Genomic DNA, 25,497 nt, shown 5'->3' on the forward strand with positions numbered 1-25,497 from the left:
TTCTAGTGGATCACTATTGATAGTAGGTGAATTGCCAACACCTCAGGCTTTAAACATTCTATGCAATGTATAGTGACAAGTATATATATATATCACCAAGCATCTGGGATAGTGTTGAAAACATGACACCAGACTTTTGGAAAACATGGAATGCAGTGTCACTTGTAATGCTCTGCAAAAAAGGTTATTTCCAAGTTCAACAAAAGATTGGAGTGATATTGTTTGTATTCGCAGTGATTCAGCTACGTATATACAAAAAAGTTTTGTGATGACCTGTCAAAATTGATACTCGAGCTGAAGTGATTCCATGTAGTAAATCCTTGCCACTTGTTAGATGGTATGCTGAAAGCATCTTTACAATCTTAAGAGTTAATGACGGATGCTATTGACTTTTTAGTCCATTCTGGTGCACTGGTTTCTAATGCACAGGAACTAAAACGCAAATATTTATAATTTCGTGCTTTATGTGACATCAAAGAAAGAGTCATCCCAACTGTGTCCCTTAGCTGATGGTTCTCAGCCCAATGGGCTAAGAATGCTGAGAGGGCCTTTTCTCAGAAGTTTACATGGGAAGGAAAGAGCGAGCGCACATGACCCAAAGACTCACTGAAGAAGTATTGTATGGTGTACTACAATAAGATTAATTTGCAAAAATATTTTTGGACCTCATATACACTATAAGTACACTGTCTATATAGCATGCTCTTTCAATGCAGAAAGCAAGCAATAATAAAAGCAAAATGTTCCATAAACACCGTAAAAACACTTTTTCTGTTGCTTTTATTGGCACGAAAATGTGTAACCACTGATAAAAACAGTTTTTTAAGATATTGAAAACACTGAAAAAACCCCACCAGAATTTACCAAAAATAGAAACTGAAAACAGGAAAGCCTAATTATACCTCGTTTTGGCCTTATCAGGCCTGAGGTACAATGTAAAGCACTGTGATCTGAACCCAAGGATTGTTTTTGAAATGTTTTTACAAGTTATTTGTGAAGCAGCTTCCTTTCTTATACTAGATTTAACATTGAATTAGTAGTAAAAAAGAAATATGTTGAAGAAAACTAAGCAAAACAGTATGGGGAAATGGGGAAAATTTGTTTTCCGAAGCATAAATAGCCCTTAAACCATTAGAACACCAATAGATTAAATCATAAACAAAAATGTCCAGAAGTAAAGATAAAAGCCTTGTTTGAGGGGATATCAATAGATAGGCTGGTACTCCTGTTGTAAAGATTCCAGATCTTCAGGATCGACTCCTTGTGATCCAGCCATTTTGGACAAAAGGGGTTTGTGCAATCCTTCCGCTTTTAATGAAGTCTGCTATTCACCCAGCACTCAAGTTAAATGGGATGCCTCCCAATGGATGGAGCCTTCCTCTGTTGTAATGCCCTCTCCAATTCCAAACATTCCTCGCCTCAAGAATTCAGGTCAGACCAGGACCAGCAGACCCTAACAGGCCCTTTTATCCCAAACAGCTGATTTCAGTCTTCTTAGAGTTCCAGCAGCTGCATTTTACTGGGATTCTCTTCCAGGGGATCCTCATCAAAGTCATAAGCACATGAATATTCCTGCCCATGCGCAGGGACCCCGGAAAGATATCAAACCATATATGTGGAAACATATATGTAGCTCTAAAAACATATACATACATATGTATATAACAATGAACACAAATCAGCCTTCCATACAGTAAAGGCTGAGCAATGTAAGAATTTCCTTTGCACATATATACAATTCCAATAAAACAGGGAGAAAGAAAACTCATTTGAAAACTGCCTTAATGCATCATAGAAATCATAATCCTGCAAAGAGGAATGAAAAACATTGCCCGCCAATAGGCTACATTGTAGAAACATTAGTGTAGAAACCTGAAAAGCTAATCCACAGAAACACATAGAATAAAACGGGCACCATGCCTTTAAGGCAGCCATGACCCCTAGCTTCCCATCAGGCCTCAGGGGTGACAGTTAGGTCAGTTGTTCTTTCCGGAATCTCTCTGTCGGGACCCTGGTAACTTCAGCTCTCGTTTTTTTCTGATTTCGGTCAGAAATTATTGTCTATTTTTCTCAAAAGCATTTTACTACGAAGTCTTTTTACTGTTGTAGTAGGTTTCTGGTATTTTTGAGAGAGTTGAGCATAATTCAAAAATGGCCTCTCTTTTTGATCCTAGCCCTTTCTGTGGCCAAAACAGACTGTCTGTATCCTTTGCCTTCCTAATGATCATTCTCCCAAGACTTGCCAGCATTGTCAGTCCTTGTCCAAGAAAACTCTGATGAACAGAGAGAGGATTCGCTTCTATGAACTGGCTGAGAAGGGGAAAACAACTTCAAGAGACAGTTCTCCGGTGAAGAAGAGAAAGGAGAGAGGCAGAACTTCATCCAAAAGTAAGGTTCCAATCTGCTCTCCATCGGCGTCGGGCTAGGCAGCGAAAATATCTTCATCTGCAGCGAAAACGTCGACGAAAAGGCCATCGACGGCGGGCTCACTGTCGACAGAACATATGTCGTCGACGAAGACTACAGGTACGTCGGATCCTCCGCCGTCGTCAACCCGGCAATGATTGGCGTTGAAGAGTTGTTCTCTGTTGGTGCGGGCTCGCCCAATGTCGAGAGAGAAGTCTCCGTTTGCATTGGTACGATGTACAACGTCGAGATTGGCGTTGAAGCAGGCGTCTCCGTCAACCAGGCGGCGGTCGACGTCAAGATGTGCCTCGTCGTCACCAGAGGCAAGACGTTCAACGTCTAAGCAGACACCTCCGTTTTAGTCAACCAGGCGACGTTCAACGTTGAGGTCTAGACCCGTATCGACGGCGAAGAAGGATTCATCGTCAAGACCCAAGGTAAGGTATACACACCGACGTTCGACGTCGAGATAGCGGTCCCCGTCAAGAAGTGCCCCAATCTCCGCTCCGCTGGCTTCTATTACGCACTCAGCATCGAGAGAGAGATCTGAGAGGTCTAAGGACATGATGTCGAGAAGGATTTCTCCGTCCATTTGCACTTCGTTGGGTTCTCCAAGATGCTCACGGTCGAGGGCAAAGTCAGTGAGGTGCAGGTGTTCCACATCAGAGCATTCAACGTCGAAACATAAGGAAAGGCCGACGTAGAGGAAAAGATCCCTCTTGATTGATTCACTAGTTTTGGTGACGCATAGTCAGTCAACGTCGAGACACTCTCCATCGACGTTGCATCATTCCTCACGACGACGCTCAGTCTCCAAAGACCGCAGAGAGTTCTCTGTTTCAGTGATGAGCTCTCCCCAGGTGCTCTCAATCTCCAGAAGTCTCCAGAGGAGTTAATCTTGCCATATCTGCTTTATTGAGACAAATCTGGTTTAAAGTACACATCTATAAAGGATCATTTGGCGGCCTATAGAAAGTCACCTAACCAACCTTTGTTCTTTCAACTTCAGGTGGTCAAGGATTTCCTTCAGGGGTCGAAGAAGGTTCATTCCCCTGTCCGTCCTCCATTTGCTCCTTGGGAGTTGAATCTAATTGTGTCTAAATTGATGGGTCCTCCTTTCATTCATAAGGCCACGTTACAACACCTAACATGGAAAGTGGCTTTTCTGGTGGCTATAACATCAGCACGCAGAGTGAAATCCATGCACTCTGCTCTAAGGAACCATATATGGTCTTCCATCACAATAGGGTGGTTTTGAGAACTCACCCTTCTTTCCTACCAAAAGTGGTGTCTGACTTCCATGTCAACCAGACGATTTCTCTCCCCTCTTTTTTTCCCATCCTGCCACACCAGCAGTAAGCTCTCTTCATTCGCTAGACCTCAAGACGGTTCTCAAATTCTATTTGGAGGGAACGAAATCAGTTAGAAAGTCTGATCAATTGTTTGTAAACTATGGCTCTGTTAGGACAGGGTGTTCGAGGCATGTGGGCTGCTAAATTCATATCTTAGCATTAGATCGCCGCCTAGTGTTGGGCTCGGATGATTGCACATTGTTGTCCTGGAAGAGTCTTCGAAGTATCCTGAGATAGGTGGCTCCTCCCCTGGACTACAGTGCGCATGGGCATCGGCTCCATCCCCAGATTGTTTTTTTCCGCCATTGGGTTCGGATGTGGTCTCGACGTCTTACTGTCGGAACCAAGTAAAACTAACTTTTAGCGGCCAAAAGGCCTCGATTTTATTGCGTCGGTATTGTCTGCGCACGGTCTCGAGTCTTCCGTCTCTTGGAGCCGGAATAGGCGGAGTTTTCTTCGCTCTCTGAACTTTGAGGCCTTCTCATCGCGACACGACTGCAAGCCTTTTCGGACATGGAGCGGAGCCCGTTAAGTACTGCCCGCTCTGTGGGTCCAAGTACCCACACATCGATCTACACCCCGTCTGTAACAAGTGCCTTTCGCCTGACCACGACGACGGAAAGTGCAAATTGTGTGCGCAGTTCCGCTCAAAGAAAACTCTCAAGCTTCGGCGCGCGGTGCGCTTGGAAGCTAAGCAGGCGGCCCCGGATCCGGAGAACATCTTCGGCGACCAGGACGTAGAGGTCCAGGGTCACCATCTACAAATCTCCCCACCAGAGACGGAGGTCGAGGCGGATCCAGGAGACGACGACGGAGTCGCGGGTCAAGGCCTTGAATACGTCGAAGAGGTAGGAGACGACGATGAGATTTATGGGGCCGCGGCAGACAGCTCGGGGGACGAGCTCTGCCCCGAAGGTTACGAAGATACCGACCGGGACACGGGATCGCCTGTCGGCCTTACCCAAGACCCGTTGCCGCAAGCCACAGCCCCGCCTTCGGGCCCGGCTACGGACTCACTTGCTGAGCAGACTGTTTCGAAAACGAAACTGAAACCATCGGGATCGACGACACCTAAAATGGCCGACCCGAAAACGAAACCGAAACTTAAGGACTCGAGTGTCCCTAAGATGGCTGCCGTGCCGGTGAAAAAGACGGTGCCCGCTACCCCATCGGCTCCGTCGACCTCCGGTCCGCAGAAGCCGAAGAAGTCCGTCGATTCCGATGCTGCAAAATCGAAACCGACGCCTGAGGAGGGGTCCTCCAAGAAAGATGGTCGGCACGGGTCAGCGGCTACGACGCCGTCCAAGCCCGCCAAAGTCGGCTCCAAGGAGGCTACGCACAAGAAGTCTGCGCCCCGGACTCAGGAATCGGAGGCGCTGAAGACGGGTTCCGCGCCCAAAGCGCCCAAGGCCCACAAGGACGTCGGATCCGAGGGACCGATCAGACCATCCTCGTCAGCGACGAAACCCACTGTGCGTGAGACGTCCCTCATTGCAGACTCACTGCAAAGAATCAGGGAGAAAGCCTTTGCCCCGTCGGCTCCGATACCATCGCCGCAGCCGCAAAAGGACACTCCGGCGAAGCCTTCTGGGAAACTTCTCTTTCTTTTGCCACCTAAGGAGGCGCCGAAAGCGTTTTCAACCAAATCGGCTCCGAAACAAGTTTCTTTGCCGGCTGGCCCGCTTCCACGTCGGGTACTCGAATCAGAAGACGATTCAGAGCATTTCATCGACGCTGACACAGGCAAGCTGACCCTCTATAAGAGGAAAATCACTTCGGAGCCAGTGGACTCCTATGTCATCCCACTGAAAAAGAAGAGGGTGCCCCTTGACGCCTCAGGCCTCACGGAGCCAATCCAGCCTCCTCCAAGACGGAGCCCTACTCCCTCCCCAGAACACTCTGCGAATGAGGGGTATGATGAGGACGAGCAGTACAATTTCCCTATCGATGAACCTGATGCACAACCGGATTCATACGATGACACTGGTGACCAGAACACCCAGGGTGTGGGGCAGGACCCGCAGCTCTTTAATGCACGTGCATCCCCGACTGAGGACTCAGCAGGCTTTCATGCACTACTTGAAAGGGCGGCAGCCAATCATGATGTGGACATGCATGCCGACCCGGTTGAGGAAGACTTCCTTTTCGACACCTTTTCAGTCTCTGAAAGGACAGTAAAGACACTTCCTATGCTAAAAGGAGTCCTCAAACATGCTGGGGACATTTTTAAGGAGCCTACAAGAGCGAGAGTGGTCAACCCTCGCATTGAAAAGAAGTACAGGCCTGCACCTGCGGACCCCGCCTACATCCGGGGACAATTGCCACTGGACTCTCTTGTGGTCGCCAATGCCAGGAAACGTGCCAACTCCCAGACAACGGGTGAAGCTCCTCCCCCGGATAAGGAGTCCAAAGTGCTAGAGGCAGGGGGCAAAAGAGTAGCTGCACAGGCATCAAACTTTTGGCGCATCGCCAATACACAGGCGCTCTTGGCGCGTTACGATAGGGCACACTACGATACCCTAGAACAGGTTGTACAACACCTGCCTCCACAGTTCCAAGAAGCTACACAACTGCTCATTAACGAAGGGAAGCTAATCTCAAACGCAGCCATCAAGTGTGCGCTTGACGCTGCAGATACAGCTGCTAGGGCTGTCAACACTAGCGTTATGCTGAGACGACAGGCGTGGCTACGCATCTCAGGCTTTAAACCGGATATTCAGACAACAATTCTTAATCAACCGGTCAATCCTGATAGTCTGTTTGGTCCAGATGTTGACACCACCCTGGAGAAAATAAAAAAGGACACGGAAACTGCTAAATCCATGGGGGCCCTGCAGTCTCAACAGTTTCGTGGCAGCAATTTTCGTCGCTCAGGTGCACGTGGGGTCACCAGAGGACAAATGGGTCAACAATCCCAGTTCTCAAAAGGTGGGGCACAATCCTCGTTCACGAAACAGAACAAGGGAGGTTACAGGAATAACAGCAACAGAGGTCGCGGCAGAGGAAACAACAACTCCCGCTCCTCTACTCCTAGCAAACAGTGACTCTCTGTCACTGCCCCCCGACCACCTAACACCTGTCGGGGGGAGACTGCAGCAGTTCCTGCCCGTCTGGAAAAACATCACCACGGACAGGTGGGTGCGACAACTAGTCCAGTATGGTTATTGCCTAGAATTGAAATCCACTCCACCCAACATCCCGCCAAGGCAAAGGCCTATGTCCGCAGAGCGCTTGCTCTTATTGCAGCAGGAAGTAGTGGTGATGCTGCAAAAGGGAGCAATCGAGCAAGTGCCGGTGGGAGAGGAAGGCACAGGGGTATATTCCCTGTACTTCCTTATTCCAAAGAAGGACGGATCTCTTAGACCCATTCTAGATCTACGCCCCCTCAACCTGTACATAATATCGGAACATTTCCACATGCTTACACTGCAACAGATTCTTCCCTTGCTAAACCAAGGAGACTTCTTAGCAACCTTAGATCTCAAGGATGCGTATTTCCACATTCCACTACACCCGTCACACAGGAAATACCTCAGGTTCACTATTCAAGGCAGGCACTACCAGTTCAAGGTCCTACCCTTCGGAGTCACAACAGCCCCGAGGGTGTTCACCAAGTGTCTGGCGACAGTAGCGGCGCACCTCAGGAGGCAGAACATCCATGTCTACCCCTACCTAGACGACTGGCTCGTACAAGCCAAGTCAGAGCAGCAGTGCGCCGCGGACATGTCAACTACAATTCACCTTCTTCACGATCTGGGTTTCTCCCTAAACTACCCAAAATCGCATCTTCAGCCGGCACATGTCCGGCAGTTCCTAGGTGCAACGATCAACACCCTGACGGCCATGGCTCAGCCAAACCAAGTCAGGATAGACAGCATGCAGGCCCTGATCCAAAGGTTCAGGCCACAACACTCGCTTCCAGCGAGAGTGTTCATGCAGTTGATAGGCATGATGGCCTCCTGCATCTTCATAGTCCCTCACGCACGGCTACACATGCGCCCGCTCCAGGAGTGCTTAGCGAATCAGTGGACACAGGCTCGTGGACGATTGACAGACCTAGTGTTGGTTACCAGTCGGGCATACGACTCTCTGCATTGGTGGAATCCACACAACCTTTGCAAGGGCCGACTGTTCCAAGAGCCTGTGCCGCAGATTGTCCTGACAACGGACGCATCTCTCCAGGGATGGGGGGCTCATGTGCTCACTTACACAGTGCAGGGACTATGGTCAGCGCAGCAACAGAAGATGCACATCAACTATCTGGAACTGATGGCAATCTTCATGGCGCTCAAGTCCTTCATTGTACATCTGTGCAACAAGGTCGTGCTAGTCCGGACGGACAACATGACCGCGATGTACTACATTCAAAAGCAGGGAGGCACCCACTCGCCACAGCTGTCTCATCTGGCTGAGAGCATGTGGAAGTGGGCCATTCAGAGGAACATTTTCCTCATGGCAGAACACCTCCCAGGAAAGGACAATCAGATGGCGGATCTGCTCAGCAGGTACAGCCATCAAATGCACGAGTGGGAGTTACACCCATCTGTCCTCCACCCGTACTTCCAGCAGTGGGGTCATCCGGAGATAGACCTGTTTGCCACAAAAGAAAACGCAAAATGCCAACACTTTGCCGCCAGGTTCCCTCACCCACAGTCGCAGGGGAATGCGATATGGATGAGCTGGTCAGGCAAATTTGCGTACGCTTTTCCGCCAGCCCCTCTAATACCGCTGGTCGCAAGAAAGCTAAGGCAGCACGAGATGACTCTCATCCTAGTTGCTCCAACGTGGGCGCGCCAAGCATGGTACACCACATTCCTCGAACTCTCAGTGGTGCCGCATCAAAGACTGCGTCTCACGCCCAGTCTTTTGACGCAGAACCATGGAGAAATTCAGCATCCAGATCCGCAACAGCTCAACCTGGCGATCTGGCTCCTGAGGTCCTAGAGTTTGGGTACCTTAACCTGCCTCCAGAATGCATGAGCATCATCAAGGAGGCGAGGAAACCGACTACTAGAGCATGCTATGCTGCAAAGTGGAAGCGTTTTGTCATCTACTTTACAGCCAATGACATCAACCCGCTTGATGCATCTATCCCCAACATCATCTGCTATCTGTTGCATCTTTACAAGTGCAATCTGGCGTACACTTCCATTCGGATACATCTATCCGCCATAGCGGCTTATCTTCAGAACAGGCAGCACCTCTCTGTCTTCAGAGTGCCCGCCATTAAAGCCTTCCTTGAAGGTCTGAAAAGAGTCATTCCCCCAAGGACACCGCCAGCTCCAGTGTGGAACCTCAATGTCGTCCTCACCAGACTGATGGGACCACCATTTGAGCCACTGCACTCGTGTGAACTCCAGTTCCTTACGTGGAAAGTATCTTTCCTTATAGCTATTACGTCTCTGAGGCGTGTCAGTGAGCTGCAGGCGCTCACAATCCAAGAGCCATTCATTCAAATTCATCCAAATAGGGTAGTGCTACGCACTAACCCCAAATTCCTTCCGAAGGTGGTGTCACAGTTTCATCTAAACCAAACTATTGACTTACCAGCATTCTTTCAAAACCCGCAAACGGTGGCGGAAAGAATGCTCCATACCTTAGATGTACGGAGGGCGTTGATGTACTACATAGACAGAACACACCCCTTTAGAAAGACAAAACAACTCTTTGTTGCCTTCGCACCACAACACAAAGGCAACCCAATTTCCAAAGCAGGGATAGCCAGGTGGATTGTTAAGTGCATCCAGATATGTTATCAAAAAGCCAAGCGCACTTTAACAATACCCCCCAGAGCGCACTCCACACGCAAACTGGGGGCATCCATGGCTTTCCTAGGGAACATTCCTTTAGAGGATATTTGCAGAGCAGCCACGTGGGTCACACCACATACCTTCACAAAACACTACTGTGTTGATGTGCATTCCAAGCAGCTGTAGGACAGGCTGTTCTCAAGACACTTTTTCAGGTTTCTGCAGCTGGCACGGGCAACCGCCGCTGATGGAGGGACTGCTATGTATTCTATGCTAAGATATGAATTTAGCAGCCCACATGCCTCGAACTGAATATGCTACTTACCAGTATGCTTTTGTTCTTGGCATGTAGGGCTGCTAACATTCATATCGCCCGCCCTCCTCCCCGGTGCCTGTCGCAGCTGCAGATATACTATTGTATTTATTCATTAGCATGGACATCCTTTACACTTTTCACTCCATCTTCTGCCACAATGGCGAAAAACAATCTGGGGATGGAGCCGATGCCCATGCGCACTGTAGTCCAGGGGAGGAGCCACCTATCTCAGGATACTTCGAAGACTCTTCCAGGACAACAATGTGCAATCATCCGAGCCCAACACTAGGCGGCGATCTAATGCTAAGATATGAATGTTAGCAGCCCTACATGCCAAGAACAGATGCATACTGGTAAGTAGCATATTCATTCCTGCCTCCAAACAATCCATTTCGAGGTGGATAGTGTCCTGCATTAAATTGGCTTATCAATTAACGAACAAACCTCTATTGGTTTCCCCTAAAGCTCACTCCACTAGGGGAAAAGCGGCTACTATAGCTTTCTTACACAATGTACCGATGACCCAGTTTTGCAAAGCTGCAATTTGGAAGTCGGTACACACGTTTACTAGACATTACTGTCTTGATTCTGACTCCAGAGCGGATACCCCAGTAGGCCAAGCCTCCTTGAGGAATCTGTTCAAATACTAGCCTGAGTCATTGATGTTTTTTAACAATGTCTGCTTTATTTTGTTCTTGTCACTTGCCCACAGGAAGAGTAGGATGGGCTTGCTACTCGATTCGTGGTTTATGACTATTGATGAGGATCCCCTGGAAGAGAAGGATGAGTGACTTACTTGTAATCCTAGTTGTCTTCCAGGATTATCCTCATCAAAGTCATAAGCAACCCACCTGCCTCCCTGGGCAAGTGATCAAGGTGAATGTCATCTCTTTGTGCCCTGGCCTTCGGGTCTCCGCAAAGAACAACTGACCTACTGTCACCCCGAGGCATGATGGGAAGCTAGGGGTCAAGGCTGCCTTAAAGGCACAGTGTCAGTTATATTCTAAGTGTTTCTGTGGGCAGCTTTCTACTCTGTTTCTACAATGCAGCCTATGGGCTGGCAATGTTTTTCAATCAATCAAGCAATCAATCAACAACATTTGTAGAGCACACTGAGGTTGCGGGTGGAGTTGGGGTCTGTGTGGATCTGGAAATGCAGGTGTTCAGCGGAGCTGATAGTTTCGTCGGTGCTGTTCGAGACCCTGATGCTGTTCTTGTGGACGATGGCAATTCCTCCTTTTACTCCGTTGGTGCGGTCTCTGCGGGTCATCTTGTAGCCGGCAGGGATGGCTATGGCTATGTCAGGTGCGGAGGAGTCGTTCGTAACGGTCTCTGTGAGGAAGGCGACGTCCGGGAATGTTGTGTCGAGCAGGTCCCAGAGCTCGACGGCGTGTTTGCGTGTGGAGTGGGTGTTCAGTAGGATGCATCGGAGGTGGTTGAGATCTTTCTTGGCGGGTTGTTCGGTGGCTCTGATGCTGGTGTAGCTGCAGTTCCGGCAGGTGAAGGGACTGTGTGTGCCTTTCGGGGCAGCTTTGAAGCAGGCGTGAGTCCTTCCGGGGTTGAGAGCGTGGAGTGTGTTGGCGCCGTGGCCGGTGCGGGGATCAGGGGTTCTGGCACTGGGCATGCTCCAGGCGCAGACGGGCTTGCCTTAGGTGCCATATATGGGGATGTGGGAGGGAGGAGCAGCTGGGAGGCGGGAGGCATGGGCAGCGAATGGCAGAGAGGGGGCGGTGCCGCAGGGGACGCATCGGCGGGAACAGGCAGCAAGGGGGAGACAGAGGAGAAAAATGGGCACAAGATACAGAAATCAAACCGAAGAAAAACGGGCAATACATTGGCAGTAAGGGGGAGAAAAATGGGCACAAGATACAGAAATCAAACAGAAGAAAAACGGGCAAAACAATGGCAGTGAGTGGGAGACAGAGGAGAAAAATGGGCTCAAGATACAAAAATAAACAGAAGAAGAACGGGCAAAACAATGGCAGTGAGGGGGAGACAGAAGGCGAAACGGGCACAAGATACCAAACCGAGCACAAGGAATAAACAGTGGCCAAAACAATGGCAGCGAGCGGGAGACCGAGACAAAAGCGGGCACAAGATACAAACCTAGGGCTTACCACTGGCCACCAGGGATGAGGCGCAGGTGGTAGCCTGCGGGTGGAGGAGGGCCTCAACTTTCAGCAGCGTCGGGGCACACAGGCGGAGCTGTGTGGTGGGGGAGCGACCTTTGGGTCAAGGTATCAAAACATAATTCTTGATCCCGTCCTGTGGTCAGTAAATCAGCAAAAATGTCCCGGCCGAGCATGGCACGTTCCTCTCAGTCCAAAGTTTTGCTAAGCCTCAGTATGGATAACCCTGTTGACACGGCACAATCAGCCGTGGGAGAGACTCTGGCGAGTACGCCCAGCCTTTCTCGTGTCCCCGGGATCGCGTTTCAACCGGATACCGCAGAATTATGATTTCTATGATGCATTAAAGCACTTTTCAAATGTGTTTTCATTCTCCCTGCTTTATTGGAATTGTATATATGTGCAAAGGAAATTCTTACATTGCTCAGCATTTACTGTATGGAAGGCTGCATTGTGTTTATTGTTATATACATATATATGTATATGTTTTTAGAGCTACATATATGTTTACACATATATGGTTTTATATGTTTCCGGGGTCCCCGCGCATGGGCAAGAATATTCATGTGCTTATGACTGTGATGAGGATACCCCTGGAAGAGAACTAGGATTACAGGTAAGGAACATATCCTTCTTCCACATCGAAACACCACTCTACAAAGAAGACCCTTTCTTAGCTTAGCTTTCAGGTGACAAGTCCTTAACAAGTAAGTCGAGGCCTAATAGTACGTAAATGAATGCCAGGTCAGTACCGTTTACTAGTTATACCCCTGGAACGATCCTTAATGACAGAGAAATTCAAGTGGAAGGTTTAGGCAGCTTCTTAGTTGTTAGCTCCACAGTTAAGGAGGAAATCTATCTTTATGTGCTTGTCCGCTTTGAGCGTTGAACTTCCAGAAAGATGGTTGAGTAGGGCTACTGAAGTTAAGTCCTTCTCCGAAACTGAACTCTCCTATTTATTTTTTGTGCAGTATCATGTAGCTAAAATTAAGTGAGGCTTGATTTCAGGCCAGTAAAGCCGCACTGCGGGATTCTGGAAATAAGAAAAGGTGTGGACCATGTTCTTTCTTCAAAATAGTTTTCTTCCAATCCCGGCCTTTTCACCTCCTCTCAATACAGGCACTAAATTAGCTTTTCACATGAAGAAAGGCATTTCCTATTGCATGTTTTATCAAGAGGCAGCCTCCAAAGAGTTCAGTTATAAGGCTGCTGGGGAGCCCTTTACAGTGAAAATAATCCTCAACAAAAGGCCCATTCATGTTTTCTAGCAGAAGCAGTGAATACCTGAAAACCTGTGCTCTTCTACCTGCCCTTTGTCCAGCTAGACTGTAAAACTATTGAACAGGTTTGCATCCCAGCAGGATCTTTGGCCTTTGCTGATTAGTTAGGGTAACCACCATCCCAAGGTATTCATATATTTAGGGGAGCTCTACATTACCACTTTAGCTGGTGACTTTGTTTGTTTCCCGTGGCAGTGGCGCTCTGGGCTGCATCTTGAATCATCTCGGCCTCCAGCTCCTGAACAGCATGCCCTGGTAGGAATCGCTGTCCCAGGGTGCACCGGCCCCTAATTAGCGCATTGTTTCCAGCTGCTGCAGGGGGAGGTGTGGTGAACGCGCTATAAAGCGCTGCCTCAACCCCCGCGGCACGGGATGTGCGCGGGCGCCCTGGGCCAAGCCCGGGCCCGTCCGAGACAGACCAAGACTGGGCTGAAGGCCCAACACCAGACAGAAACTCCCTAATCAAACCCCCATTACCTAGTGGACTGTGATTGATAGAATGCTCCAACAGGTCACTAGTGAAATAGAACGTACAGAGAGGCGCCTCTCTTTAACACCGAGTATCTCAAGCATTTCACAACTTATGGAGACAGATACTCTGGCTATGTCAAGTTCACCAGTTCTCTCCACTTCTATAGATCGACCCCCTGCCCAAGTGAATACAGTCCCAAGGAGAATAGGTATGCTGGGCACAGGTGGGAAGGCCAAAAGGAAAGGAGCCCAGCAGAAATCTGGTACCTCCAAGGGCGCAAAGCATGTAGAGCACCACCTAGGGCCAGTGACAAACAATACTTCATGGGTTGGAGATTTGGATGATAGTGATAATAAATCCCCCGAGCCCCCGGGTTGGGTACTGCCATTGATATTGGAGCTCAAATTGCATTTAGAACAGCTTATTAAAACTGAAATCGGAGTCGCAATGAAAAGCGTTGCTAAATTAAAGACCTCTATAGATGCATGGGGAACAAATATAAACGCTGTTTTGAATATTATTGACTCCACTAAACACACAAAACCGCAGGTTACCTTGCCTCCCTGTGTACAGTATCCCCCACCCGAAGGACTGAAGAATGCTTTACAAGCGAACCAGTTATCACGAATAGCGGTCCTTCTCACCCGAACCAGCCATTAACTAGCTCCCATTGCAAGGCGCCCCATTTACATTCTCTTGCTAATGCACAAAAATCTGGGGCTGTGGAGTCCATTACAGTCATAACAGAAGATCAGCAGACATCAGTAGCAGAACTAAACAATGACAGGAATCAAATTCCCTCGAAATCAAGATCGACAACATCCATTTACCCTTGCATTGATTTGCCCCCTGCCTCAACACCTTATGTGGTAATTCTTGCCGCAGTCCCGCAATTGGAAGCAGGTCATGAGGAAACATATCCTGAGCTAAAAAATAAAATTATCCACTTGCTGAGCAAAAATAGACCACTTCCCCATACAGTACATACTGTAATCCTATTTACCCGGAGGGTTAGTTGGATTGGGCAGGATCAAAAAGATATCCCGGGGGATTGTGTTCTGATCAACTTCAGAGACAGAAGGGTGGTCGAACACATTCTCAAATGGGGCCCAATAACATCGACCAGTGGTATTCAGACAGTCCCCTTGGGTTACTTTTACCCCCCCCCCCCCCAAGCCCTCCTCTTGATAGAGTGGGTAGTGTCTACAAAAAATGGGACCAGTGTGCCCAGAGTAGGGCTTCCTCACATATAGGGCAGAATTGGGGCGATAGAGCACAATTTAATATCCCAGTAAGTAACCAATTTAGTTCTCTGGATCTGGTTGACTGACTAGCACCTAAGAATGGAAACCCGAGTTTGGCACATAATCTACCCAAAAATTCATACCCCCCCCCCCCCAGTAAGTTCCAATATTACTGACCAATCTTATGGAAATTATCCCAAGATTACTTCTCCAGAAGTCGCCTCTGGAGTATTCACTACTCTTTTAAGTAATCCATATTCCATTACACAGGATGAGGCAGGGCGATATGAGCAAATCCCCCTTTGGGCAGTGCACCGAGGCGGGTTTCCAGCACAGAATACTAAGATCCTATCCTGGAATATCGCAGGGCTCAGTTCAAAAATGGATCTCCCAGATTGGGGAGCCTATATAGACACCCATGAGCTATGCCTTTTCCAGGAAACTTGGACTAGGGAGGCCTTATATAGAGTGGGGTATGTTGCATACTCTACACCAGCTGTTCAGGGGCCCACGGGGAGACCCTCTGGTGGCCTCTGTATTTGGGCTGGTATACATCTAGGTTGTAATATCAAAGTTATAGATACACCATCCCCAAATATTCGGTGCATCCTCCTTACCTTTTTTAATAAACTGAGCATTGCCATCATTAATGTATATTCACGCCCAGTGAAACAGGGGCTGACATCGCAGATCCTAGATTGCTTAGCAACATTTTTATACACACTGCCCAAGTCCTTGCATAAATTCATCGGGGGTGATTTTAATTGTCACTTCGAACTGTTAAACGGTCTGAGTGATAATATTACCAGCGAGGAGGACTCGATTTGGTCAATTCCCGAATGTAACGTTTACCAGGCAAGAGGTTGGACTTCCTTAGTCCTGCAGATGAATTCACTTATTCTTACCAATCTGCTAAGCGCATGTAATGGTCGGTTTCCCCTCCAACAGCCCGGGCAGTATTACCTATAACAAGCTGGGCCATGCATCTATTATTGAATACATACTAGTAGATTTGGAATTATGGCATAGAACTGTTGATTTTGTGGTTAATTCTCGCTGTGAATGCGACCACAACCCACTGGTGTTATAAATAATTTTGCCAAAACTCGTGGAACACCAGAATCTTTCTGTTCAATCCGTCCCAGACTTGGTAGTAACTGAAGGAGGTAGAAGAATTTGGTGGGGGACATTTGTACAGTCACCCGAAAAAGTAGCCACACTATATGAACAAATGATCCCCCATTTGGAACTTGCTTTCCAAATGTCAGTAAATGATCAAGGTTCAGATTTCCTACAGGAACTAGGCAAGAACCATCAGGAAATTCTCTCTAAACTTGCCATGCACTTTTATAATGGAGAGATTAAAATTTGCCCAAATTCTAAGAATAGGCACTCCTGGTATAATAAAGTGGGTAGGAATGCCAAGTGTGCATTGGTGTCAGCGGTTAAAGATGAGGACACTCAACGTACCAAAGAAACCAGGGCTGTATATAAACAAATTATACGTAAATCAAAGGCATCATGGTAATCAAATAAAATGGGAAGAAAAAAAATCGGCTCTCGATAATAGAGATATGAGAGGTTTTTGAAACCTTTTGAGAACTGGGAAATCCAAAGGCAACTCGGCATTCGAACCGAACCTGGGGGAGGAAGCCTGGAGATTGCATTTTCAAACGTTATACTCCAGACCTGTGGATGAAGTTGTACTAGTTAAGGATTCAATATCCTATAATATCTTGCTGGATATTAGAGCTCCCACTTGTACTATAAAGGAGGTCACTGCAGCATTTGGTAAAATGCTCCCAGCAAAAGCACCAGGGCTGGACAAAATCCCTGGTGATTTATTTAAAAATGAAGACTCAGTGTGGGCACCCTATCTTTGGGTGTTATTTAACACCATCCTTCAGGGGATGGATTTACCTTCGACTTGGGCAGGCACAGAAATTAGCCCGATTTAGAAGGACGGCTCCCCGTTAAACCCGGCTAATTATCGCCCAATAAGCTTAATTGATGTGACCCAAAAGTTATTTGCTAATGTTCTCTTGGGTCGCTTGCAGTCCTGGTTTAATGAAAATAATATTTTAACACCTTTACAAGCTGGTTTCAGAAGTAAGATCTCAACAATCGACCAGATCTTCAGACTGCAACTGATCCATTGGAAAACAGTGACCTTGGAGGGTGGCAGCTTATACCTAACTTTTGTGGATCTTAAATCTGCATTCGATATGGTGCAGCACGACCAGCTATGGGGCATTCTCCAGGATATGGGATTACCAGTGTATCTATGCCACATGCTGAAGCGTTTGAACCAGGACACGTATGCGAGAATTAGATTTGGTAAGAAAGGAGAATTAACAGCCCCCTTTCCAGTAGAGAAAGGGGTGAGACAGGGCTGTGTACTCGCACCGACCCTGTTCTCCCTCTTTTTAAATGGTTTAATTGAGACTCTGCTGGCAATAAAAGATATAGACTCACCGAAGTTATCGAATCAAAAAATTCCTGCGTTAATGTTCACAGATGTTACGCTGATACTGTCCAAGACCCCAATGGGTATGCAGATGGTATTGGAGGAGTTCAGTCAATTCTGTAAGAAGAGGGATCTGGAGAGAAATCTCCAAAAACAAAATATATGGTATTCAATGCAAATACCACCAACTGCCCACAGCCACAAATGGAAGGGAAGGCCCTAGAAAGGGTATCTACCTTTGATTACTTGGGTCTTACCCTTAACAATAAGATGGACTGGAAGACCCAAGTAAACAAAGCTAACTTAAAACTCACACAATCAATTGGGGCATTTTAAAAGTATATAACAATTTTACCCAAAAAGTGGTAGGTCCACCTGCAGAAATCTACAAAATTCAGGCCAGGGGAGCTTCACTTTATGGAGCGGAGCTTTGGGGGTTTTCCCCTTCTAATGCTCTACCCATAACAGAGAATACCTTCCTACGACAACTCCTGAACTTACCCAAAAATACTCCTTTAACACCACTGAGGGTGGACATCGGGATCGGCCCGATTAGTGATATAATTGCATCCCGTCCGCTCCTATTCTGGTGCCGCTAATGGAGCACACCCGAGCTATGAAATTATAGGAAACAATTGAAGGATGTAATGTCTATTCTGGGAGCAGGGAACATCCGATGGTTGTCCTATATTCGGAATACATGTTATACATTGGGAAGGTCAAACATGTGGCTATCGCCTGAAGAGACTTGCTCCTCTATTTCCAAAAAAACCCTTCAGTTTGACATTAAGAACATAAATTAGCACAGCTCACGCAGAGTACTAACTCTTGCACGTTGACCTCTAGGTTTCTAGATGTCAAACTCCAATATAAGCTTAACCCAGTACTCAACATGATCCAACCACTTATAGCTAATTAATTGTTTTTGCAATTCAGACATGGGGTGCTCCCTCTTAGAGTTTTTACAAACAAATGGAAGGGTAGCCTCAAATTGGACTGTCCAGCGTGTATGTTGACCAAACTGTCCGAACTCCACGTTCTTCTTCTCTTCTGCCCTGCTTATAGAAGGCCAAGGTCCAAATGGGTGCTTCAGTTGTGCAGAAATATGGGAATACGAGATCAAACTGAGGCCTTTAGGCTACTAAAATATGAGTTACACCCATTATTTGTTTTTGCAACTTCCAGATTCTTGCTTGCAAAGTGGCATAGGCGAAGAGCTATTATAGAGAGCCAAAGCTCGGGATTAATTCAAGTTTGCCCATCTTATTAGCCTGCCCCCATTGCAAATTTGCACAATCTCTCATGAGCAAACGTGAATAGAAACTTGCTCCCTAATATTATTTTTTTAACTGATTTTACTGGTTTTAACTGGTTTTTTAATGGTTTCTTAATGATCTCAATCATGTGTATTGTTGCCTTGTCTTATGCTTGGCATCCAAAGTAATAATAATAATAATAATCCACATTTATAATGCGCGAACAATCACCCCTAAGGGTCTCTAGGCGCTGGGGGCCGTCGGGAAGATTAAGCAAGCTATTGCCCAGAGTCACATGGTGCTGGGCTAAACTGCTGCCGGGGCCTTGGATCGAACCGTGATCCCCAGATTCCAGCATCAGTCGCCATGGCCACGGCGCCACACCTCTCCCTCCTTCATTATTGCCATATATATGTTATCTGTACTTGAACGCATATCACAACCTTGTTCTCTTGCCTTGTAGCCTCCCTAAACATATATTGTATTGGTCTTAACATGCTCAAATCAATGTGTAATAGCAATTTGGTGTTCTAAGTCTGTTTCTTTTTTTTATTCGTTCTTTTATGGCATTATGACGAAATAAAGATCTTTTTGACCTCATATGATTCATTTGTGATTGTGAAAATTATGGATTAATCGAACTCACACATTTTTAAAACTAAAAGAGATATTTAAAATCAATCTGCAAATGTGCTCGTTTTAGTCAAAACATATAAAGTGCTGAGAATTGCTGCAACCTTTCAATAAAGGTATGAATTTAGGGTTACATTTAACACTTAACTTATGACGTAACATTGAGGCAGACTGAGGTATTATTTGCCACAGAGACCCACTTCTGGTTTGTGAATGTTATTTCTCATACTTTCCTAACCACTCCCTCGTTATACAAGTAAGTATTAGTATTTCTGAAGCTGCCTTACATGACTGCTATTAGTATTGCACACATCAAAGAGTCACTTTAGATCAGTTTGCAGTTATCAAGGGCTGCACTAGAAATGAAGGGCAGTGTTTGTTTTTTACAGAGGGCATATAGTGGCTGAGGCCTGTTCATCTTTCTTTGGTCCTCAGCAGAGGACATAGCATAAGGGTCCTGAGGGAAAAAATAATCTGTGGCTAAATCCAGGGCAGGTGGAATTTCCTACAGCATTCGTTGCCTGCATTTTGTTTACTACATCTGATTGTAGCTCCACACACACCTGCAATCTATAGATATATATGCATCTGTTGAATAGTAGACTGGTGCACCCCTTCTCTTGTTCCTTTGAAGCACTGTTTATTGGGAAGCATTCACAAGTTAACTGTCTTGGGGTCATAAACTCATAATAAATAACATTTGATTTATTAAGCCAAGGAGAAATTATGGATCAGACATTTCAGCGAAAGTTTTGGAAAGCTACATGGTGTTGAATTATTTAGTTTTACTTTCGGTTGTGTTGTAATGTAAGGAATGTTTATATCTGCAGGGACAAATCCAAGAAGCTTGCTGAACAGGCTGCAGCAATTGTGTGCCTTAGGACACTGGGCCTGCCAGAGGGGAAGTTGAGTGAAGGAGAATGCTGCCTGATACAGAAGAGAAAGCGAAACAACGATGAAATCGGCAGTATTGAAAATGGAGACAGACTGCATACTGAAGACTCTCATAAAAAAAAAAACTTTAACCAAAATAATTTAGACACTGCAGACATTAACATCTCTGATGTGCCACGGTAACATGAGGCGTGTCCACAAGAGCATGTGTAGTGTTCGGATGTCCTCCAATGGTTTCTAAACCACAAAAAGACTCTTGAGGAATGTTTACCTCTCTTCCTTCTTTGCTTCTGTGCCTTTCATGATGACTCCATTAATCACACCGGATGGTCGGTCACAGTAAAAGCAGCATTAGCTGACATGTCCATGGACTAACATCCAAAGAAAATATTTCAATTTAGTTTTTTCAGACGTGTGATTGCAGCAGCAGTGATGTCACGAGGAAGGAACAGGAGTTATTGGCAGTCATTTCTTTCTCCATAAACGTTTACCATGTCTCCACGAATAAAGGAAAGCAGTTCCTGGTGTTTAAAATGACCACAAATAATGTCATTATTTACGAAATCATATTATTGGTCGCGTATTATTTTTTGTTTAGAGAATAAAGTTAAACTGTTCCGAAGATGTGGGTCAATAGTGCACAGTGATCATGCACTTCAGATACCAGAAATGTTGGTTATTTCTGGGTCAGGACTAAGCATGGGGGGATTTTGCGGATCCGCGGATTTGCGGATTTGCGGATCGTGGATCCGCAAAATCTGCCGATTTTGCGGATTTGCGGATCCGTGGATTTGCCAGATGAATGAGTCACTGATTTTGAGCTTCAACTAGTTCCAGCGACCATGTGTGTGTTATGCAATCGCCCCGAGGGGCGCAGGGGTCCCTTGGGTGAGCTGTCCATCGTAGTGGGTCAATGGCGGGAAGACGGTGCACACCGCGAATGTGTGGGCGGGGCTTCCATGCGAGTGCGCATGCCTCTTGTGTGTTTAAAAGGTCTGAGACCGATCAGAGCAGTAGATGAAGAGACAGAAGCTCCTGGTCACAGGAACAGTAAAGGGATTGCGCTCGTGAAAGTCAAGGATGCAAAGGCCTCTATCCAGCATCACAGCTGATTTTCGACGGTACATTTGGGAAGAAGGCACACCTGCCCAGCCTCGATGACGCGCACGATTGTTTTTGGGCTGATGATGAATGAGTCAGTGAATGAACTAGTTCCAGCGACCATGTGTGTGTTACTATGCAATCGCCCCGAAGGGCGCAGGGGTCCCTTGGGTGAGCTGTCCATCATAGTGGGTCAATGGCGGGAAGACGGTGCACACCGCGAGTGTGTGGGCGGGGCTTCCATGCGAGTGCACATGCCTCTTGTGTGTGTAAAAGGTCTGAGACCGATCAGAGAGCAGTAGATGAAGAGACAGACCCTCCTGGTCACAGGAACAGCAAAGGGATTGCGCTCGTGAAAGTCGAGGATGCAAAGGCCTCTATCCAGCATCACAGCTGATTTTCGACGGTAGATTTGGGAAGAAAAGAAAGCACACCAGCCTGGCCTGTTGTAACTATTTTACGATGGCACCGGCAAGCTGCCAGCGCCATCCTAAAATAGTTACTAAATTAGCTTCAACAGGAAGCTCTAATAGATAAAATCGAGCACCTGCTTTATTTTATCTATTAGAGCTTCCTGTTGAAGCTAACTTAGTAACTATTTTAGGATGGCGCTGGCAGCTTGCCGGCGCCATCGTAAAATAGTTACAACAGGCCAGGCTTCAACTTTTGCCCCCGGATCCGCCGCTCGCGGATTTGCGAATTCTCGGTAAATTCGCGGGAGTTCGCGGATCGCGAATTTACCGAAAATTCGCAAAATCCGCAAGCGGAACGGATTTTGCGCTCATACTTAGTCAGGACCACTATCTACTGAAGTTGTTTGTGCCAATAATTAGCATACCGTTGTACCACTGTGCATTTTGTAGAGGGTAGTTTCCTTGCGATAAAGTGGGTTCACAAATACCTGAATTAATACATGCATACATTTTTTAGAAAAATTTAAGAGTTGACTCCACTGACCATCTTCATAGTTCTGAAGTTTTCCACACTCTCCCATAAGGCTACACTTCTCAGGGTAGTTCTGCCGTCTCCTCTTTATGGTGTCTTAACTTATCTTGATTGCTAACATAACTAAGATGGAATGATGGTATTTGGTACTTAGGAAATAATGTAAAGAAAGTCTGCGCACTCCCTTTTAAACAAAGTTAATTCCTGATGTGGAACCTAATTACTCAAAGACTGCGTGCAACCTGGTGAAAAGGCGGCCGACCTTAGAAACTATAGACTGATGCTGGTGGAACACCCCCAGTATACCAGGCGCACAGCAAAAAATGAATTTATAAACTTTTTCACTTGTTCAAAAAGAAGAATCAACATTTTTCAACAACATAAATTAAACACTCCTGTTGAATTGCTTATTCATGATATTTAGATACCACAGAATTAAGCTTCAATCCGTTGTGTTAATTTGAAATACTGAAAAACAAATGATTTCTTCACAATGCGATATGTGAATAAAATAATCATAATACTGAAATATAGTTCACAATCAAAGCACTTTTAGTTTGGCTTTGCCCTTATGCCTAATGCATTTCGGGAAATGATCCCTTCTTCAGGGGCCACTGTAGGAAATGAAAAGAGAAGAAAACACAACTAAGCGATACAAGACTGCATTTTAGACACCGTTGTTCACATTCAGTAAGGTGATGGACAAATTGCACATAAGGTGGTTAAGAGGTTGGCACCATGCTTTCCGGAGATATATTTATTAAATCAGGCATTCTCTTTTCCATCTAGTTGCTTTCAGAGCGGTTTTAATGAACCAGCAGACTGTCCTTTGTTCACATCCGGTCTTTGCGTAAGTTAGTGCCAACATTCATCACATTGGTTGTCACAGATAGAACACCAACGTAATACGCATGAACTAATCATTAAGTAGTTTCGTATACTGTAAAGTTTTCTCATAGAATACCACCTATCTTTCTTTTTCTTTTTTTCAATATTAACCAACACGGGGGTGTGGCAACAATTTTTTGATTTGGTAGACATTGACTGGTATTATATGCATATATGCTTATTTATTTGAAATAAGGCTGTTTTTGTGCTGTATCTCCCCTGAACTCCAGTGGCGTTGCTAAATGTTGTATACCATTGAAAAGTATTGCATCTTGTATCGCTTAGTTGTGTTTTCTTCTCTTTTCATTTCCTACAGTGGCCCCTGAAGAAGGGATAATTTCCCGAAATGCATTGAGCATAAGGGCAAGACCAAACTAAAAGTGTTTTGATTGTGAACTATATTTCAGTATTATGATTATTTTATTCACATATCGCATTGTGAAGAAATCATTTGTTTTTCAGTATTTGAAATGAACACAACGAATTGAAGCTTAATTCTGTGGTATCTAAATATAATGAATAAGCAATTCAACAGGAGTGTTTAATTTATGTTGTTGAAAAATGTTGATTCTTCTTTCTGAATAAGTGAAAAAGTTATACATTCATTTTTTGCTGTGCGCCTTGTGTACTGGGGTGTTCCACCAGCATCAATCTGTACTTAGGAAATAGCCATTCAAATCAGATACAATATGTGGAAAAAAACACACAGCAATAAGTTGTTTGATGGCAAGGATCAACAAGGTGCACACTCGCGAACATACGTTTTTTTAGGTATACATGCTGTGCATTGTTTACATTTCCAGGATAACCTGAGAAGGCACATCTCTCAAGGACTTTGGATGGAGTTCATGTTACTTTAGTCAGCGTAGCTGGAATGATAGAACTATGTTCATGAAGGGAAACCAACAGAGCACAATTCTGGTACTGGCTATTTCAAATTTGCAGAGCTTCTCCAAAAGCAAAGCTATTTCCAACAACCCTCTTTAAGACATACTAGAATTTCAGCTGGGTCGGCATATTGGATTTCTGCCTTTTTTCTCCTTTAAGGGGTAACATTTCAGCCACGTCAGAAAAAGTCTTATTTGGCCTTGATGGCAAACGAGGTCCATAAAGAAAAGGAGCTCAGTGTCAAGTTGAGCAGTGTCAAGATGGCCTCTCCGATGGACACCTACAGCAAATACAAACATGCCTTTCATGTTGTGAGGTTTCCATTTGAAAAATTCCTCCATCATGCTGATTGGCTTTAAAGCAAAGTTAACTTGAGATTCGCCCCACATCATCATGTTCTTCCTGTCTTGGGATCCATATGGTTGAGAGGCCACTTTTTATTTGGTCTTCTCAATCTAAAGGCCCTTATTTCCCGAATCTCACAGGTTTAAAGTGGAGTGTAACATTATCCTCTGCAACATCTACCGTACAGTTTCAAGTCGTTTCCAACGATGGAGTTTGTTTTTCCCCATTATGACATAGCATTGTGGATAAACCACATCTCTGTTTTTAGCATCTGTTTGTCAATGTTCCCCATATAAAGGAGGTACTTTCTTTCTCCTCTGCAGTTGTCCTGTCCAAAACACTTATGTTTAGTATACCCATATATGATAAATTTGCATATAAAGAAAATAAAGGGACCTGGTTTACTTACTGATTGGTAATTCTGAATTTCTGGCATGGATCCAGTCCACTGGACCTATATTGTAGTGTCAGGAACCATTTCTTGAGTGATCCTAACACTTTAGATACAGTCAAATTTTCACAGTATTTAAGGTAAAAAGCTCAACCTTTCCGTCAGAGAATAGTCATTTTGGAATGCTGATCTTGTGGGTTTTTTGGCATGTTGCTTACCACAAGGAACATGTTCTGGTTGGGATTTGGTGTGAAAGATGAAGTGACTCTTGTGAGTTTGATACCCTCCAGTTTGTACTACGAGACGTGGTCTGTTGAGTTTCCAGCTGTATTGGAGTCTGGGGGCCTTTCCACTGGATTCACACGAAACATAGTTGAAATTTTAGGCAAAAATAATGTCAGAAACACTGGTTCAAAAAATAAAAATGCACCAAATATATGCATAGGCATCTGATATTCCATAATCACAAAAGTAGAATATTGGATACTTTAGTAACTAATGTCAAAGAATTTTTGGCAAATAGCTTAATTATTTGAACAATTAAAAACACTTAGCATATTCAAATGCATAGTTACCGATGTGCCTCATTCCTAACATCAAGTGAGAATTCTGCCTATCATACAATAATATTACACTTTTAAGTACAGTACAGGTCACACAGGTTGAATGCCTAATCATTTACACATTATGCAAGTATACTCAATGATTAAAGACTTGCTTGCTTTGATTTCGAGCCTGAC

The 25,497-nt window shown here is 45.6% G+C and overlaps 1 protein-coding gene across 3 annotated transcripts in view; it reads left to right on the plus strand.

Annotated features, from left to right (window-relative positions):
- Positions 1–20,766, plus strand: part of DUS2 (dihydrouridine synthase 2) — a 507,948-nt gene extending 487,182 nt beyond the window's left edge. For all 3 annotated transcript variants that reach the window (XM_078669057.1, XM_078669059.1, XM_078669058.1), the window contains one exon: positions 20,136–20,766. In XM_078669057.1, coding sequence (XP_078525183.1) covers positions 20,136–20,382 — 247 coding nt within the window. In that variant the 3' untranslated portion in view covers positions 20,383–20,766. The remainder of the gene's footprint in view (positions 1–20,135) is intronic.
- Positions 20,767–25,497: the final 4,731 nt, after the last annotated feature.

Source organism: Lissotriton helveticus, chromosome 12 (assembly GCF_964261635.1).
Source record: "Lissotriton helveticus chromosome 12, aLisHel1.1, whole genome shotgun sequence".
In the NCBI taxonomy this organism is placed as follows: Eukaryota; Metazoa; Chordata; class Amphibia; order Caudata; family Salamandridae; genus Lissotriton; species Lissotriton helveticus.